General features: G+C 48.7%; 1 protein-coding gene across 6 annotated transcripts; it reads right to left on the minus strand.

The window, feature by feature from the left end:
* Positions 1-1,343: 1,343 nt before the first annotated feature.
* RAB41 (RAB41, member RAS oncogene family) lies at positions 1,344-18,571 on the minus strand. 6 transcript variants are annotated; one of them, XR_015259634.1, is made up of 10 exons: positions 18,410-18,571; positions 17,003-17,061; positions 15,253-15,306; positions 9,673-9,781; positions 9,299-9,410; positions 8,912-8,959; positions 6,630-6,723; positions 6,035-6,128; positions 4,171-4,237; positions 3,576-3,645 (listed from the first exon to the last, which is right to left on the minus strand). XR_015259634.1 is itself a non-coding variant. In XM_086756057.1 (8 exons), exons 1-8 carry the CDS (start codon positions 18,486-18,488, stop codon positions 3,581-3,583), a joined length of 636 nt encoding a protein of 211 aa, XP_086612183.1. In that variant the 5' UTR covers positions 18,489-18,571; the 3' UTR covers positions 1,344-3,580. The 6 variants fall into 6 exon arrangements, 3 of the variants coding, with proteins under 3 accessions (XP_086612183.1, XP_086612184.1, XP_086612182.1); XR_015259636.1 differs by lacking the exon at positions 8,912-8,959 and having other exon boundaries at positions 9,673-9,778; XR_015259635.1 differs by lacking the exon at positions 8,912-8,959.
* Between the last annotated feature and the right edge of the window lie 341 nt (positions 18,572-18,912).

The following is an 18,912-nucleotide window of genomic DNA, read 5'->3' on the forward strand; positions in this document are numbered from 1 at the left end:
GCACACGCACCTTGGAAACGCTCCACTCACCCGCGGTGCCAGGGGCTGCACAGCTTTATTTACAACCCACTTTGGCAACGACCCCAATAGTTTGAGGAGGTGAACAACCAGAAATTAGAGTGCCAGAAAAATGGCCGTGCTCCCACCAACCACCCAGCAGCCCCCACAGCAAACCATCCTGGCCTCCTGCAGCTGGTGACCAATGCTAGGACACCGTTTTTCCCTGAATGGGACCTTCCAGTTCATAATGGGAGAGCCTTCAGGCCCAGGACGCTCTTCACTCACCGAGTGTTTGACGGAGAAGTTGGCAATGGTGTGATACCCATCCTCGACCTGCCAGGATCGCAGTGCCACCACATCCATTCTTCAAGGGCTTCACACACCGCCCTGAACAAGGAGAGAAAGTTGCTTCACCTGCCTGAACAGTGCGTGGGGTCCGCACGGACATGTGGCCACTCTAGAGGTGTCCTCTTGGCCCAAGGGTCCTCGTCTAGCTCAATGATCTCACCCTCTCCTCCAAGCAGCACCCACCCTACCCCTTCCCAGCCCCGCCGGTGCAACCTGCCTCTTCTAGCAGAGGTCCCAAGTGGTGTCCCGTACCCCAAACGCCTCTCTCCTGCCAGGCAGCCTGGACTCTCTATTTAACACGGCCCAAGACATCTGTGGAAGTAAGCCAGTCCCACCCCGTCCCCCTCGGCCCCCACTCACAGCCGTAGTAGCCCACGTCAGCACTGGCAGCCAGCCGGGCGATGTCATGCGTGTCGATGATGTTGGCGTCCCACTTCCGTCGATACTCGACCTCCTGCAGCACGTCGTATGCCATGTCCACCGGCACGTCCAGGATGTCGATGCAGCATGGCGGGGAGCCCCAGTGGGGCAGGACAGGCTCCCCTTGCCCCACATCCCGACCTGGCAGGGGTCCCCTGTGGGGAACACTGCCTTTGGGTTCCCAAAATGCCCCACACCCCGAGGGGAGGAAGGGGCTCACGAGGGCGTGGGGAGGGTGATCCTCTCATACCCCCCCGAGTGAGAGAGGAGCTGAGGCCACCAGTGCTCCTGAGAGGGGGGTGACACCCCTCAGCCTGGCAGAAGCGTGACGACGAGGGGAGGCAGCACAGTCTGGCCCCTCCGCAGCCCTCAGGGCTGTCCCAGGATGGACTCCACCCCGGGCCAACAACCCACTCTATTTCAAGCCCTTCTCTTCCCATTCCACTCCCAAAGCCACGCTCAGACCCGCTAAGCTCGTCCTTCCACTGTACCCTACGTGGGACAGGCTCGTTAAACCTACGAGTAAAGCAAGCAGAGGCAGCCCGAGGCCCCTCCCCGCAGCAGGACAGCAAAGGTGTTGGTGAAATAACTTTATTTAGTGTGATACACGGCTGTGGTCAGACAGTCCATACTCATATTAATAGTCACACTTGGCTAACAGCTAGGAGACAGCAGGGCCAGACACACGCAATATTATACACATCCATAGAGAAGACAGTGGGAAGTGAACTATTTTATTTCACTAGTTACCGCCCCCACCCCGTATTTAGGGTCTCCCCCCTCCCTCCCCCCCGGTCCGTGACTCAGAACAACACGACAGCAGAGCAGCGCACACCCGCCTGTGAGAAGGGGACAGCAAAACCTGTTCTACGGCAGACACGGACACACCGACAAACATCAGCAATTCCCACACAACAGGGGTATGTACAGGGGAGGGGGCTGAGCTTCCCTCCGGCTGGGACTGCGGGGAAGGGGGGGACACTCCAGAGTGAAATGGGAAACGACATCCCAGCTTCCTCCTGCAGGCCAGCTCACCCGGAGGGGAAGGGACAGGCAGCCAGGGAACAAAACTCAAGAGGTTGGCGGTGAGGCGACTTGCTGCCAGCCAGCCAAGGTGGGGACCGCCAGCTCCCGGTGCCAGGCTGCCCCTTCCCCTCCCTCGGCAGCCCGCAGCCTCCAAAGCGCGCGCGGCGCGTCAGTGACCGATGGGTATCCTGCTAGGGTCACTGACCCCCAAACGCCACTGTCCCCACTCATCACACCGCGGTCTGTTGCTCTCCTGCCCACCAGCAAGCCCCCGTCAGCAGGACATAGGCCGGGCGATGAAAAGAACAGTGAATGCCTTAGAGCCACCCGACTGTTTTGTTCTCCTCTCTGTCAACGGATAAACCTACTGACTTCTGGTTAGGACAGATGGACAAAAACACCCCAGTGAAAGTCTCTGAAGAGCTCTATTAGCGCAGTTCTAAACTAGAGGGAGAGGGCAGGGGGAAGAGGAGGTATTTCCCAACCTGCGAGGTCGAGAAGTGACACCAACATTCACTTCAGCAGCATACATTCCTCCACTCCTCTACCGAGGTCTGACAATAAATCCCTGCCACTGCTCATCTCAGCTTTGGCAATGTTGCAGCTGGAAACTACCCCCAAAGTGAAACGGCTACTAGCCCCATCCCCCAGAAGTCTACTACGAAGGCAGCAGCAGCTGTGTATGATTCCATCAAGCAGCAACCTCGGTAGGAGAGCAGAACAGCTGCCACTGGCCTTCCATCTGCTGTGGCTCTCCTGCTCCGCCTGATGGCGCTCCCAGTCTATGTGATGAGAAGCAGGAGACCAGAGCCCAGGAAACAGGCTCTGTTTCCTAGGGCAGGTCCCAGGGCAGGTACTGCCCCTGTAGTGATGGATTTCGGGTAGCTGTTTGCTTTCGCTGTTGACCCAGCTATCTACAAACCACCCTGAGGATCTCTCCCCACCCAGCCTCAGGCTGCAAAGCCTCTGCACCCTCTTCCTTCCCCACACCTGACAGCCAACACTCACCGAGCGCCAACGTCCTCTGGACAGGGAGATACTCCAACTGAGGAGAGCGGTCTGTGGGGTCTCTGCTACATAAACGGGAGCAACAAGGCCAAAGCTATCAGAGGCTGGGGGTTTCCAGTGCTGCGTGTAACATGAGGGGCAAAACTCAGAAGTCACGATCAAGACTTAGCCAAGATCATCCACAGAAAGGAGAAACTGAGGAGCTATCCTTGTGTGTGCCCTGCAGGAAGCAAAAGCCTAGAAACAGATAACCTGTATTGTCCAAAAAGGCAAGGCCAAGTCAAACCGACTGGTTTCAAAGGAGCAGCCTTCCAACAGAGGAAGTGGGGATGCAGGACAGCCAGGGCTGGAGTGGACAGGGAACTGGTTAAGATGCGAGGCAGTAAGGGAGGTGGAAAGCCCACCCCCAAGCTTTAGTTTTGTCTTCCCTAACTTGGTGGCTTTTCCATTGCATTCACAAGATACATCTGAGCAGAGAGGCTCAAGGTAGGGAAGAGGGGGAGAAGGAGAGGAAGAGAGAGTGTAAAGGGCACCACAGTGCCAAAGTGCAACAACATAAAAAAATAAAAGAAGAGACAGGACACTCATTCTGCACTCAGGGCTCATACCATGCAGTTAAGAGGGGCGGCCGGGGCTGCTCCCCACCAGTAAACAGGGAGTTCGCTCGCTTAGTAGATTGGTTTTTCAGCCCACAAAGTAGGGTTGCCTAGCCAATGAGCGGTGATGTTCTTCAGTGAGACTGGCCGGTCGGGGAATGTGCTGCTACAGAACGGGCCTGTTAGCAGGAGCACCCGCTCTCCGTTACTGGCTGCTCAGGAGGTTTCTCTAGTTTGATGTCAATCACTGCAGGAGACAAGTTAAGGAAATCACCCGGCTCAAGGAACAACAAGAAGGAAAGAACACAGAAAGGGATCGGTATCTGAAAAGGCTGTTAGCTGTCCCAGAGCAGAACAAATCCTGTCTGAACAGGATTAACTGCAAAACCAGTGGACTGGGTATGTCAAGACCACTTAAGGGAACAGAGCCCAATCAGACAGGCTGCGCACAAGACAGCCCTGTGCAAAAGGAGGAAAACATCATGGTATTTTAAAACTATGCAGATTTTATCCTAAGCTTAAGAGGAGAAAGCAAAACTTGTGCTTGCTGTTGTAAGTAGCTGTGTACATTTAGAGAGACCACAAGCAGGGTCCTCAATTTACGCCCACAGTAAGCACCATGCTATACTGGCTGTTACAGTCACGCCTCTGCGAAACCCCAGTACAGCTCATCCCCACAAGAGGACAAAAAGTCAGTAAGCCCAGCCTAATGAAGCATAATTGACAAATTTTATGAGAACAGGAAAGTTACTGATGAGAAAAGCAAGGATACTGTCTTCTTTGCTCTTCTCTGGTGTGCTGTCCATCCCAGGTAAGGCAGCAGCCACGCGACGGAAAAGCTGAAAAGTAGCAATAGGTAAAGCTGAACGCTTGTCAGAAAAAATGCCTGTTAAAAAAACCATTGCTTTGCAGCAAATCTTAGAGTCTGAATTGTACAAACTTGTTATATGGGTACTTTAGCAAGCAAAACAATGATCAACAAATGCCACAAGAATTTTACCTAAGAAATTTAATGGGTTTTATTAAAGAAGTTACTTAATGCCTACAAAACAGACAGTTTTACTTGTTTCTGCTCAAACACAACATGGAATTCATAATTAACAGCTCTTGTAGGGATGCACAGAACATTTCTCTCCCGCACTCAGTAAGCATGTCATCTACCATTTCCAGCCTCAACTGCTTTTGCAGACAGCAATGTTACAGTGCGCAGCTCAGGGTTTCTGATAAGCAGCCTCGCGAGAGACTGAAGGTTTCAGAAGATTTTTGGAATAACTGAGGTTTTACAGCACATCCTTTCAGTTCGGTCCTGCTGCAAGCCAGCCATTTGTGAGCAGAACAGCTGGCTCAAGTGAGCTGCATGTAAGCTATTAAGGACGTGCTAGAGCTGTGAAGGACTGTCAGATCCCCATGAAAACCAGAAAATCGTTTTGTATAATTTTTGAAGTCAATGCATAGAGCTCCTCCTGCTGACACTAATGCAGCAGCTAACACTATACAGACACCATTAGGTGTCTGGTGGAGAGCACTGCATAAAGAACTTCAGGAATCACCAGCTAATGCTGATTTTCTCACAGTAGCTTGGCAAGGGCTTCTCATCCACCCCTCCAAATTGTGTTACTTGGGAAAATCAAGCCACTGAGGTACAAGCAAGGTGCTGCAGTTAGCATCCCTTCAGACACAGAGGTTCTCACTTGCAAACACCCGCTTGGCAAATAAAGCAGCGGTAAGTTAGAATCAAAGATTAAAGTTAATTCAATCCAGAACACCGAAAAGAAAAATGAATCCAAAGTCTCCTAATCCCACTGTGAGGTTCTCCCAATGAGCTGGTGTGCAGCAAACTGGCAAACTGGTGTGTTTCCAGCTGACACCAGCAGCACTTGTGCTCCCTGCAGAGCCCTGGACCTTACAGCTGCCTTACTCCCAGAGTTCTGCCAGGCTTCAGAACGATTCCTGAACTAGTGGAGAGTGTGATCACAAGCTTATAGCAAGAGGCAACGAGCACAAACTGAAATTCTGTTTAAACAGAAGAACAAGTTTTAAAGTTTTTTTTTTTTACTGTGACACGTTGCCTGGAGAGATGGAGTCTCGATCCTCTGAGAAATTCAAAGTCCAGCTAGAGTCAGTTTTAGTAGCCTGCTCTGAGAGCATGAGGGCTGGACTAGATGATCTCCAGAGATCCCTTCCAACCTCAACTATTCCAAGATTTTCCTCTGCGGCTTTCAAACAGAAGCAGGAACTTCTACCATAGTGCATCAGCATATGCAATTATCCCGACTGATGCAAACACTGATTTTAGGAAACAGTGCATTAACTGTTAACAAAAGCAAAGGGAATGCACAAAATCACATCTGAGCGACTGCACAAAATAGTGGCATTGCCATCCCTCAGCACGTTCTGGTTTTAGACTCTCTTTCAAGGTAGTTTTCTTAGCTTTAACAGACTGTCATTGATTTGACAGGAAAGGAGCTTCCTCTAGAGAAAAGCAGCAGCAGTTGTCACTGGGCAAGAAGCATCTCAGGGGCTGACAACAAATCACAAAGTAAATATCTGATGGAACATGAACCCCATGCAGAAGCATACACATGCAGAGCAGAAAAGTACAGATTTCCTGTCTGCAGAACAGAGCATCAATCTACCTGTTTCACATTGTATCCAGTCTTTGCACTGGTCTCAATAAACATCACATTCAGCTCTTTGGCTCTCTGTTCCCCTTCTTCTGTAGTGATTTGCCTGGACAAAGACGCAGACAGAAGCAGAAAGACAGAAAGAAAGAACAGGGAGGAGGAGTTAGAGATGTCTGTGACTGAGAAGCTCTTCAACCGAGGGCTGCTTCACCGCCCCTCACAAAAGCGCAGAGTCCACCACCAGAGACCTCAGGACCTCTCAGTCTTTAAGAGTCTGGGGAGATCCTCCAGCTGAGAACAAAACCACCTCAGGAAATACCCAGGGAACATCTGGACTTATGGCTATCGCTAACGGATGACCAGCACAGGGTGAGGTTTGTGCAGCAGATTTGAGCCTCATTCACAGATCCTCAGGGGAAGGAGGAATCCCCATAAGCTGCCCCGATACAAAAAGCAGTTTCCCAAAAGTCAACAGAAGGGAATGCTGTGAGGTTACAGAAGATTTCCAAAAGGCTCCAGCAGCAAATGCGGTGCAACAGCAAGTGTTAGGCTGCTGCTTGCGAGCGAGCACCTGCAAATGCATCCCTGACCAATACCCTGTACATACCTGTTTCACATTATATCCTGCTTTAGCACTGGTTTCAATATACATCATATTCAGTTCTCGGGCTTTTCTCTCACCCTCCTCTACAGAAACCTGTCTACAGCAACAAGAACAAATCACAGAAAAGAAAAACCAAAACAAAGAAGAATAGTCCAAAAATGATAAAAGGAAAACTGCAGGAAAAAAAACCAGCCACCAACTGAAGCAACATTAACGGGAAATAAAAACTTAACAGGCTGCCCCAAATAAGAACCGTGCTATTTTTAGTTCAGCTTTTTGGCCTCAGAACTTAACTCGCACCCTCACTTGGTTTTTATCTTGGGATGAATGGCTTCCAATACGCTGTATTCTATTTCGAAAAATGTGGCCAAGCTCAGGCTGATCCTGTGGCTCCTTCCAGCCATAAAAGGCCCGGTATTTCAGCCTAACACAAATCTAACTTCCTTTCAACAGAAAGGCAAGGCAGCTGCTTTTGCTGACACCTGGATATACACCATCATTCCAATTTCCAGCCTAGACCAGAACTGTCACTTACATTAAACTTCTAAAATAAGAATTGCCAGTGCTACACGAACCTCGACTGTAGCTATGTTTCAAACAATTTTGTGGTATTTTTAATTCTCATGGCAGTGCTGGGCCAGCTGTCCTGCACACACACTCTGTTTCACTTAGGTACTATCAGGAAATAATCCAAGGCAGAAATTATCCCACTGGGTTTTCCAGTTCCACATGAAATTGGATTCTGATAGAAACCGGAAAGCCTCAAATCTAAACGCCAGACGATTCAGTTAGGGAGCTGCAGTTATTTCTAACTCCCAGGAGGGCGTAAGAGATACTAAGGGGTCAACATCCGGAGCTGGCTCAAGTAGAACATCTCGGATTTTGCTCAACTGCTTTTGTAAGCCGATTTCAGAAGCCAGACTGATCTTAGGCCTTGACACCTGGAATTCTTAATCCAAATCAGCTATACACATTTTTATCATATTTCTGAAGCTCTGAGCACCAAATTTTACCAACATCTCCAGCGTGCCGAGCACAGGAGACTTAAAACGGCCTCCCACTGGAAGCGGGAAAGCCAAATGGTTGTCAAGACTGCGGTGGTCTGCATGGAGGACAGAACACATTTCTGTGAGAGCCATCAGTACAAAGCCCACACGGTGCCCAGCTGGAACCTAACTCCATCCTTTCCCCCTCTGACTCAAACCACTATCTATGCCTTTCCTGCTAGGCATGACAAACGAAAAGCTAATGGCACGACTTGTACGGGGACAAAGGGCAAAAAGCATCTCCTGACACCAGTCCGTGCAGCCAGGGACGCTGGCTATTGTCTCACCCGAGCGTTTGGACACCACCACAACCACAAGGGAAAAAACACGTCACAATACTTTCTGAAGCAGTATGTACACTGCAGGAGTGAGAAAAGTAAGGTTTAGAATTTAAAATGTGATAGCACCCAACAACGACAGTCAGACCCTTATTGGGCCCATCATCCCAAGAAACAGAGTAAACAAACACGCAGTTCGGATAACAATGCAAGATTTTTCTGAGAAAATATTTACGTTCCACCTGTAAGGCTTCTCAAGCTGTTATCTTTCGATTAGAAGTGTCTCGTGAACAGCCAAGGGATAAGGGTTTGACTTTATAAACCCCATTTTGCTGTGAGATCCAGATGTTTCCCAGTTTGGCTTTTTTGAGGTGCTTTCTTTGGCATCAGATAAAAATTCCCCATCACTTCAATGCTTTGTATGTCCCATGACATATGAAGCACACACATGTGAAGCTGTCAAAGCACTGACACTGTAAGGAACTGCAAGGCTTACTCCATTTTCCCTTCGCCAACTACTACTGACACTAACCATTCAAATAAAATCCCTTCCTCATCTACACTGTTTCTGACGTCATCATAAAGAATGAAAATCTCTGAAAACATTACACAAAACTTTTGCTAAATCAGCAGTCAATAATTTGAAATAAAAATGCAAAAGCGCAAGCCCGTGATCTTCTAAGAAACTACTGCGTTGGTTGAAGTGGTGTTGTAGGATTCAGAGTTGTAAAAGCACAGTGTTTTATGACACGTCCCAAAACATTAAGTCCGTGTGATTTTAAAGTCTAATTAACTTTTTACGTCTCTTGGGGAAGTCTGCTTTTGCTAATCTAGTTTCCTCTCTCACATCCACAACATCACAGTTTGTTAAGCATGACATGAAATTTAGGCTCAGGGGGAAACCTTTCAGACTGATGCTGTAAAAGCTCACGCTGCATCTTCCAACAAGAAGAAACTTTACCTTGAACTTACAGTTGCACATGCAGAAAGAGTCATGTCAATAGGATTACTGAAAAAAGGCAGGTTTCCTCACTTTAGCAAAACATCTTTTTGGCTTTATCTCAGCATGAAAAGCAAAATTAGACAAAATACACTATTGAGAAACATGGGATGGAGATACTTAATTTAGTAAACGGAATTTTTTAGGTGAGGATTTTTTTTAACCAAAACTATTGTTAAAACAGCAAAATGGAATAACTTTGCGTATTCTGAAACCAGAAATTTGAATTTCCTGGCAAGCTATTTAACGCTTTGTTTGAAATGAACAATAGTTTTGAAGACAGACTAGTCGGCCAGTTCCTTGCTTTTACTGGTCAGGGCAGCAAGGCTGGCAGCTCCCCTCCATTACCTCTTGTCTGCCAGGTCAGTTTTGTTCCCCACCAACATGATGATGACGTCGCTTCCTCTCTCCGTCCGAACATCATCAATCCACTTGGAGGTTTGCTGGAAAGAATTCAAGTCTGTAGGGAAGAATCAAATGAGAGTGCTGAACATAAAACTTATTTTCAGAGAGGGAGAACGCTACACCTGTACTCAGGTGCTTCTCCAAATCTCCCCACACATGTAAGTGACCCATAAATTGTTTTCTGCTCAGACAGAAAAACAGGGCGGGGAACAAACATTTCTGATGTCAATCATCTTTTTGCAGAACTTCTGGTTGTAACTTACTAGTTCTGCTTACATGTAGTATTTCAAAGAACGAGACACCGAAGCACCACTCACTTGTAATGTCATAGACTACCACAGCAATAGTGGAGTCGCGGATGTAGCTGGGAATGAGACTGCGGAACCGCTCCTGGCCTGCTGTGTCCCAAAGCTGCAGCCGAACCTGCTGGTACCAGGCCAGGGAGAGCAGAGAGGAGAGAGAGCGAGAGACAAAAGAGAGGAGGAAACTGTCCTTTAGAGAAAAGGCCATTGCTAGAATGAACTCTATGCAGCTCAGTCTGAGCAGCTTGTAACCTTGCCCCAAATTTCCAAACACCACAGAAGCTGGCTTTTCTGACTCTGTTTGTAGTTAATGCGCTTTAATTACCTCCTTTGCTGGCCTAGAGATCCTGCTGTTCCCAGAGAGCCCTCGGTTACGGCTACTACCTCACTGCTGACAGTGGTAGCTAACAATACAGAGCTGGTCTTCCTGGACTACCCAGGATCACATGTGGAGTCTCCACAGGACTCCTAGCTTGGAGCATCTTAGATCAAAGCTTTTTGGGCAATTCCCACACAACAGACATGCAGCTCCCTCAGCCCAGCCACCACATAGTAAACCAGCATCCATTCTCCAGCATCAAGCATCCAGAAGATGGCAATGGGGATGTCCATGCAAGATTAGGGCCATCGATAACTGAAGTTCCAGCAGAACCAAAAGCAAGCGTTACACACGGCAGGCTTCAGGTGACACAAAGGGCTTCGGGTTCTCCCTTTCCGATAAGCACGAGAGTCAGAAACAAGCACAACTGCTATGAGAGGTACGGTTTGATCTGCAGAACCACAGCACAGATAGACCTACTATACAGAACGGCTCTGAGGTCTGGGACCTGCTCACTTGAAACAGCAAAACGGCCAAAACATGCCCAGCTACCACAGTGAATCCTAAACAAAAGCTCTTCACAACCGGGAGTGATACCGTTGCCTTCCAAGTCATTACCCCACACAGCTAGCTGCACAAGCAGCGCCACGCTGCCAGAAAACAAGATCGCTGTTGGCATTCTCAACAGGCACCGGTTTCAGAGCAGGGCAGATACTGGTTCCCAGCTTAATTACATGAACTGGTTAGCTGTGCTCACAAAGCCACTTGCTCAGCCACGAGGGAGAGCAGCTGTTACGCACAGAACAGCGGTTAATACGGCAGCTTGCAGGAGGCTGCCTACAAGGGAAAAAGCCGTTTCAGAAGGACCAATAATTGGCTTGTTTAGAAGAGAAACAGACGCTGGACAGAGAACATGTCTGAAGTGTCTTGCTACAAGCAGATTCAAAATAACATGGTGTCTACATCAGGGTACGTAGATCTGACGCCCTGGGGCTTAACGAAGATTGGGGGTTACAGTTAAAGCAATTAGCTCATGCTTCATTTTGAAGGCAGCCTTGATTACAGCAGCAAAAGTCAGGGCTCTTGGTTACCCCAGACACTCAGGGTGACAAACTCCAAGCACCTGGACAGTATTACAGCAGTGCTGGAAGATCAGACTGATAATGACAGCTTCTGGACTTCACAACACGCTTTCACACAGTCACCAGGACATTGCTGAGTAGACATCAATCACCAGAAGGTTTACCAAGGTGGTGATGGATTCAAACACTCCAACCTTCAGACTCACAGCCAAAAAGGCAATTAGAGGAACTGTCACAGAACTGGGGAAGAACTGGCCCCAGTAACCTGGCTGTAGCAAAGGGAAGGCCTTCAGGCAGCATGCAAGTACCACCCAGGCACCCCTGAAGTAACCTGAGAAAGCTAGCTGCAGTATTTCTGTGGCTTCTTCTTTCTAGAAGTCGAACTTTGTGTGCACCCATTTTGGAGGGGGAGAGAAAATATAAAAAACCCACTCAAACACAACAGTGTGCTAATGACTCTGCCAATCTGGAAAGATGAAAGGTCCTCAACAAGGATTTATTGCTGGTCACTACTACGACCAGCATTAACTTACAGGAAACTCTCTGAGGTTCCCAAATACAGTTACCACTAAAGACAACACAAACACATAGCTCTTCAGAGCGGTAAAGGCAACTGTGTTTTTCTAATCGCACTAATGCCCACCAGCATCATGCCCTCAGAAGTGCCTGAGCATGTTCCTTCAACAGCACAAGAAAACTAAAAGCCTCTCAGTCACTAAGAGCAGAACAAAGAGCAGTAACAAGAGAAAAAATGAAATTACCTGAAATGATCAGACCATTACCATGGTATGATGAGATCAGCTATCAGTTAATTACTTTTGACATGTCAGGAATCTGTTAAGAACAGCCTAGACTGGCAAGATTTTTCCACCTCCCTGGATAAACGGCATCTTGTATTTGTCACAACAGTGGGGAGAACAGATGCCGACCTACGGACCCTGCCACGCCGCCTCACCTATTTGTGCTCCCTAGGTCATGCCGTGCACATCTCAGCACTCCTCAGACCCCAGACAGATCAATTCAGCTGTACATTAGTATGCACCAAACCAGAAATCCTCCCAGAGTCAACTACTAAAGCTACAGGACTGGGAGAAAGACCATGTAATTATTTGCCCTCAACATGCAAGACAAATCATAACAGAAGTTTATTATTTGTTAAGCACTTCAGTCAACCACAGTGAAACAAAGCCCTGGCCGTAAAGCCTCACTATAATCTAGTTTGTGACAGAATAAAGGTGGGCCAGAGGTTTTTCATCTGTGCTACGTTCTTTCCTTAGACTTCATCCACATGGTGTTGGCTCACTGGTATAAATCCTGTCTAGATATTTATGCTGATACTGTAGCTCAACCAAAAAAGCCAGATCAAGTGGAATCAGTAACAAGGAGTTACAATGAAATCATGGTATTCATATCTTCGTATCTTATACTGTAACATTCATGCCAAGAGTTATAAAGAATTTCCCTCTGAGCTTGTTTATGCTTTAGAAATTACAGTAGCTACATCTATTCCCTTTCAGAAGCTCTCTAGATACTCATCCGAATCGCCAGCACTCTTCAATAAAATGAGTCTTGAATCCTCACAACCTGCCACATCGCTTTTATTTAAATTAGTGTTGTACTGTTTTACCTGCCCTGACAGTGTTCCTTTCCTTTGGCATCTGAAGCTGTTACACGTATTACCTTTCTAGTTATCCAGAAAGGAAAAAAAAAAAATTCATTGTGAGGTTCCAATCAGCACAGACTCACAAGAAGTCACAACCCCTATTCACCTACCTGCTGCTCCTCTGTGTATCACTTCCGCTGTTGGAGCTTTGAGCAGAGCAGAGTTTTCCAGTTTCTGTATTACGGGATGAAGCTACCATTCGTTGCGGGGGAAGATGCTCTGCCCATGAAACACCTACAGTCCTGGGGCTGATGGTCTATCTTAGCTCTTTTCAGGTAACACCACCGCTCCCAACGCATAAAAGTTAGGTGATAAAGGCAAGGTCCCTGCAGAGACTCCGGCTCAATACCTACTTGTGATGTCAAAGACAATGACAGCCACAGCAGAGTCACGGATGTAGCTGGGAATCAGGCTGCGGAACCTCTCCTGGCCGGCTGTATCCCACAGCTGCAGCCTGATCTGGGAAACGGAAAAGTGTAGGGGAAGAGGGAAGGGGAAAAGCAGGAAAATGGAAAACAAAACCAAAACTCAAGTGAAATAAAAATAAAAAGAAAAAAATCGCAAGCCAAAAATAACGCAACAAAAGGAAAGTTAAAATGGAACAGAAATGTGAAAAGAGCCAACGACACTTCTAACCGCATTCTCGCATTAACCTCTGCCTGGCACCTCTGAGGAACCTCCCTCCCTCCACAGACACGTTAATAACTCGCGAGAACACACGAGCATGTTCTCCCATTTGATCACAAAACTAAGATATGTCTAAAAAATACCTTCTCACACCATCTGCTAAGGAGGGAAATGAGCATGCATACCTCAGTGCGCCCTGCCGCGTCAGGACCCCGGCTGGAACAGCCACCCAAGCAGCCTGCAGCCCACAGCTAGCTAGAGGCGGTCACTTCTGACCACGACGACACCGTCACCCTGCTACCGGTGAATCCACCGAAACGCAGCAGCGGGGTGCGACCAGAACAGCAAACACCCTCTAGACTTGACTTAGCTTGGGCTTAAATCCAACAAGTCTGGGAAGACAGAGACACAGAAAAGGAAATACTACTTGGTCTGTCGAGACTGAGGTTGTAGCTGTAGCCTGACAGTCAGGAGTGAGGACAGGGCTCACTTACTGCCACAGTGCGCCGGCAACGCGCTGGAAATGGCACACTTAGAGTTGCCCTCTGTGGAAGGGTATGGGAAATGGTTCTGAAGAACTCAGCTCCACACGGATTTGTCCCTTCCGGTGGCTAGTACTTGCCACTCCAGCCACATTTAGAGCTGAGTGATCTGGCACAGGTACAGTTCCAAGATACATTATTCAATGTAAGGACATATCAAATGTGCCAAAGCACAGGCCACCGTTGGAGGCTTAGCATTCTTCACTCCAAGCCCAGCAGTCACAGCCCAGTGTAAAATACAGCATTACCCACATCTGAGAAATTATTGCAACGTCTGAGGTTTCCTAGCTTGTGTGCTTGTACTTCTCCCTCCTCTTACCTACATTCAACACCTCTTTGTTATTTAAACAGGCTTGATGGGCTCTGTGGTCCACTTACAGGACCAGGAAAGCCAACAGTACATCCAACACCGGAAAGAGAACTGTATTTTCTGGATAGCAAGCCAGTGGGTGAACGACATCCTGACCTACACAACCATAAGAAATCAAGACTACGGTGCTGAAAACAGCACACAGGCATTCCAGCTTCCCTTCGCAGGTGTCAAACAGCACTCCCAAGATCTTTTTCTTCTTCTGCCACTGCCAGTACCATTGAAGAATGCTATCCAAGTAGTTTCTTAAGCGACATCTTTTCTAACAGTGAATCACTGCTAAGATGGTAGAGAAGCGCTCAGGAAACTCGCCAGGCACACTGGGCTAGACTACTTCAGAAGCAAGAGAACCAAAGCAACACAAAGGACTTCCACCACACCACTGGCCCCTCCCTCCCCCAACAGTTTAACACTTCCCAGCCATAGCAGAACTAGCAAAAAGGCAACTACTAGCAAAACGTGAACTAATGAAAAGACAAATGCTGAAAGATAGGAGAGGGATGTGAGGGATCTCTTTACGCAAAGAGGAAGCTCATGAAAGCTAAATCCAAAATTGCTTTATTAACAGTACGTCAGAACTGCGTTACAAAAGGAGCCTTTCTATGAGGAGGCTCTCTGCCACGGCAGGTAATTGTGAACGGCTTCAAGATCTGGAACCGCCTGGGGTCTGCGCAGACCCATTTACACTGACAATCCCAGAGGCAGAGCTGCAGATTCCAGGAGCAAACTACGCCCAAGGTACATATAGCAGACAGCCCACTGCCCGGGATACGGACATCAGCTTGCCTCGGTTTTACATGAAAGGTTTTGACTGAATTTTAGAGGCCTCAGGTACTAACAAGTATCAGAAACAGAAGGGTGGGTCAGCGATTTGATCCAACAAAGGCTGTTCCTCTGAAGGCTGCTGGGGGATTACAGGCAAAACAGCACAGGCAACAACCGCTGCTCCCCTGTCTGCAGCTGCCACGCTATCACCCAGACGCCTCACTTACCGTGCGATCTTCAAGATACATTGTTTTTGACAGGAAATCAATTCCAATGGTGGCCTGGAAAGAAGAAAAGCATTAGTAACTGCAACTTGCCTTCCAGCATCTGCAAATGGCATCTCGCTATACAAACTCTCAAAAAATGTTCACAAACTTATAATTAAGCCGTTGAAGTAATTTGTCTTCAATACAGTTGACAGAAACAAAGCAATCTGGGTATCTGTACCATCTTCACTTCACATTATTCTTCCAACGCTTCTCAGCTGCACAAGGACCTCTGAGCCTTGATTTCAGCCTCAGACATTCATGCATCTTAAACAGGGATGGTATTTGAACTGACATCTCCTTCTGTCTGATTAAGAATTATCTTATTAGAAATAACCAAAAGGTAGAGCAAATGACATATATAAATTGCAGACAACTGTGCTGAAAGTTAAAAAGCAACGTTTACTCAGGACTTTCCAAGTGAGAACGTGCTTCCTTTCCAGTGCCATTCAGGAGCTTCATTTCCCAGGCAGTTCTCTCTGTAAGTCTCCTTTCATTCACACTTCCATTGCCGTACAGCAATTCCAGTACAAAGATATTTAAGTAATTTAGTGAGTTAATGTGCTCCCAGGTACTTAAATCAACCAGTTGTCCCACCCATCATAACCCAGGAAACAGGCCACTGATGTAACAGATTTGAGTATTTTAGACAGATTATCTCCAGTCTTAACAAACACAGACAGCATAACGTGTTCTGGAAGGTCTCCATCAGAACACGAACCATTTAACATCAGAACAACCACAGCAGTCAGGTTTTGTAGGCAGTGCTTGTCCCTAGGATTCCTGTTGTCTGCAGCCAGCACACAGTTTGTAGCAGCTGCAACAAGCAGACAAATCTATGAGAGCACCTTACAAAGGTCAGGAAAAGAAATACAGAAAGTACAGGAGGATCCAGTTCCAGTGAATTACTTGTCCTCAGGAAAGCAATCTTCTCTTCCTTTTCTGGCTTAAAATTACCCCAGTCTAAACCAGTAACTGTTTCTGGCCTGAATTCAAAGATAACACCCCAGTCTCATCTTCTTTAAGGACACTTGGTATTCCCTCGAAACACCGCCGAGTGCTTCTGATGCAACTAACTCTTCCTGAAACCTTCAGGCCTCTTACACACCTTCAGCTGCTCATCTGCAGCCTCTTCAGGCCTACCCTACTCCTTCCCTGCCAAGATTTCCCTGTGGTTTTTTTCCTATCTATTGTAGCCTTGTAGTTAAAAAAAACAAACAGTGATAATAAAAAATTTGAGAGAATATACCATGCTGACTTCTTGCAGATCTATGCACTCTGGACTCAGATATTACAGACCGAGAACTATCATAAGCACGGCCATTTCTTATTCTTTCTGTTTCCCGAGACTTCCAGATCCATCAGGCATCCTGGCCATCCTCTTTCGTTAGCCAACCCCACACACCAATGTTTCCCCCGTTTTCCTCAAGGCTTCTCACAGATTCAGACAGGATCTAAACCTTGCTTCTTTTTTGCACGCTGGAATTCCTGACGTCACACTAGAGGCTCAGGCTTAACCGTGAAGTCTCGTCTCCGGCTCAAGGCACATCACAACCTTACGTATGACGTAGAACCGACACCTCACGGAGAAACGCGCTTGCCCCAACAGTTCTCACAGGCGTACACCTTAACAGCGTGGAACAGATTTACCCACATACATATTTAAAAAAAAAAACAAACCCAAACCCACCACCACCAGACTACCACATACCTGGTAAGTATTGTCAAAACTGTCATACATAAACCTGGTGATCAGAGAGGTCTTCCCAACTACAAAAGAAGAGAAAAATTACTTTTAAGGAGTAGTGGAAAAAAATAACCACCGCTTTGGGAGTGACATGCTGGCAGCACTGATCATCAGAATGAAGTTGCTGATGTAAGGCTATTTCCCAGCTACACCCTCCCGCAAAATAACCAGCTAAAAATTCATTCACAAAATGACAGAAGCACGTTAAGCCAAATCCATCTCAGCAGGTCAGAAATCAATCACGACGAAACCGTGGTCCTCAAATCAGGTACGATGTGATACATACGACAAAGAATTATTTGTTTGCTTTAAGCAAGCAATAAATCTGCTTTGTTACTTGTATTTTGCTACTTATGTAATCACCAGCTCTTGGACTTGTAGGCACAAACACCAAAATAAGACACGGTGATGGTCTGGCCACTGCCCAGCTGCCTCTGACTGGATACAAAAGCAACCTTCAAGACTGAGATCCTTTCTTCAGAACAAGATTTTGGATACACAGTAAACTTTGCTGGCTTGCTTCAAATCTTTGGATTCATGTCTCCAAATGTTATCAAGAGACAGAAGGTGTAACTGACAAGAAATGGGAGCCAAAGAGAAGAGCTCAGATTCTCTCTCAGGAAGCTGGAGGAAGCCAAGAAAAATTCGAAGGACATGGATGGAAGAGAAGAGGGGAAAGGAATAAACTGCCTAGAAAGGCTGTGAAGTGGTGAACATTGGAGAGCGTTAAAATTAGGTTAGACGAGTGTCTGTCCAAAGCAGTGGATGTCACCTTGGTGACACAGAGGAATTAGACAACTTCTGGAAATTCCTCCAAGACCCACAGCTCTGGACCAAGGAGGAGGTAAGCAGTAAGAGATCTAGAGCGGGCAATACAGCAAAGAACACCCCGGTTTCAAGAAAAAGATAACATCCGGATGAGTTGTATGAGGAAAGGGGTGCAAAAGGGAGGCAACTTCCAGGCAAATCGAAGAAAAATGAAGGGGTAAGGGAGGCTGCAGGCATGCTACAGACTGCACAGCCTGGCCACCGCGTCCTCCCCCCGCGACGGGACACACAACACGCGGGGCGGAGCAGCCGCCCGAGAGCCAGGCCCGGCCCCGCGCCTCCCCACCGCGCGGGCTGCGGGCGCACTGCGGGCCGGCCCGGGAGCCAGGCCGCGGAAACGGGGACCCGGCCGAGGCCTACGGCCGGGCCGCTCCTCCCCGCACGGCTCCTCACCGCCTCTCCCCCCGCACCCCGGGCAGAGAAAGGCCCTTGGCGGCCCCGCATCGCCCTTAACGGCTCCGCACCGCCCCCCCCCCCCCGCAGCAGCAGAAGGCCCGCGGCGGCGGCTCCTCATCCTCATCCGCCCCGCCCCTCCCCGCTCACCGCTCTGCTCGCCCAGGAAGACGAGCTTGAACTTCCTCAGCGGGTTCCCGAACTCGCCGCCGCTGCCGGGGGCGGACATGGCGGCGCGGGGAGGCCGAGCCGGAGCCGTGACTGAGGAGAAGGAGACACCGCCGAGCCCGCACCTCCACCCGCACCCGCACCGCCGCCGCCGCCCCGCCCGCCGCGCCGCGCGTCACTTCCGCCGGCGTCACCGAGCTGCGTCACCCCGCTCCGCCCCCCCCCCCCCTCCGACGGGGCGGGCGGTTGCCATGGCGCCGGTGCGGCCTGTACCGGGAAACGGGGGAGGGGGGGGGCCCGCCCGGGAGCGGCCTGGACCGGGGATGGGGACGCCTGTACCGGTTTCTCAGGCGCCTCGCCCTCCCCCCGAGGCCCGTGGCAGCCTGGCCGGGCGGGCAGAAGCACCGACTGCCCGCTTCGAGCTCTCTGCCCGGGTTGGGCCCCGGCAGCACGACACGGAGCCTGCACCGGGCCACTGGGGCGGG

Source organism: Chlamydotis macqueenii, chromosome 11, assembly GCF_036417535.1.
Source record: "Chlamydotis macqueenii isolate bChlMac1 chromosome 11, bChlMac1.mat, whole genome shotgun sequence".
NCBI lineage: Eukaryota > Metazoa > Chordata > Aves > Otidiformes > Otididae > Chlamydotis > Chlamydotis macqueenii.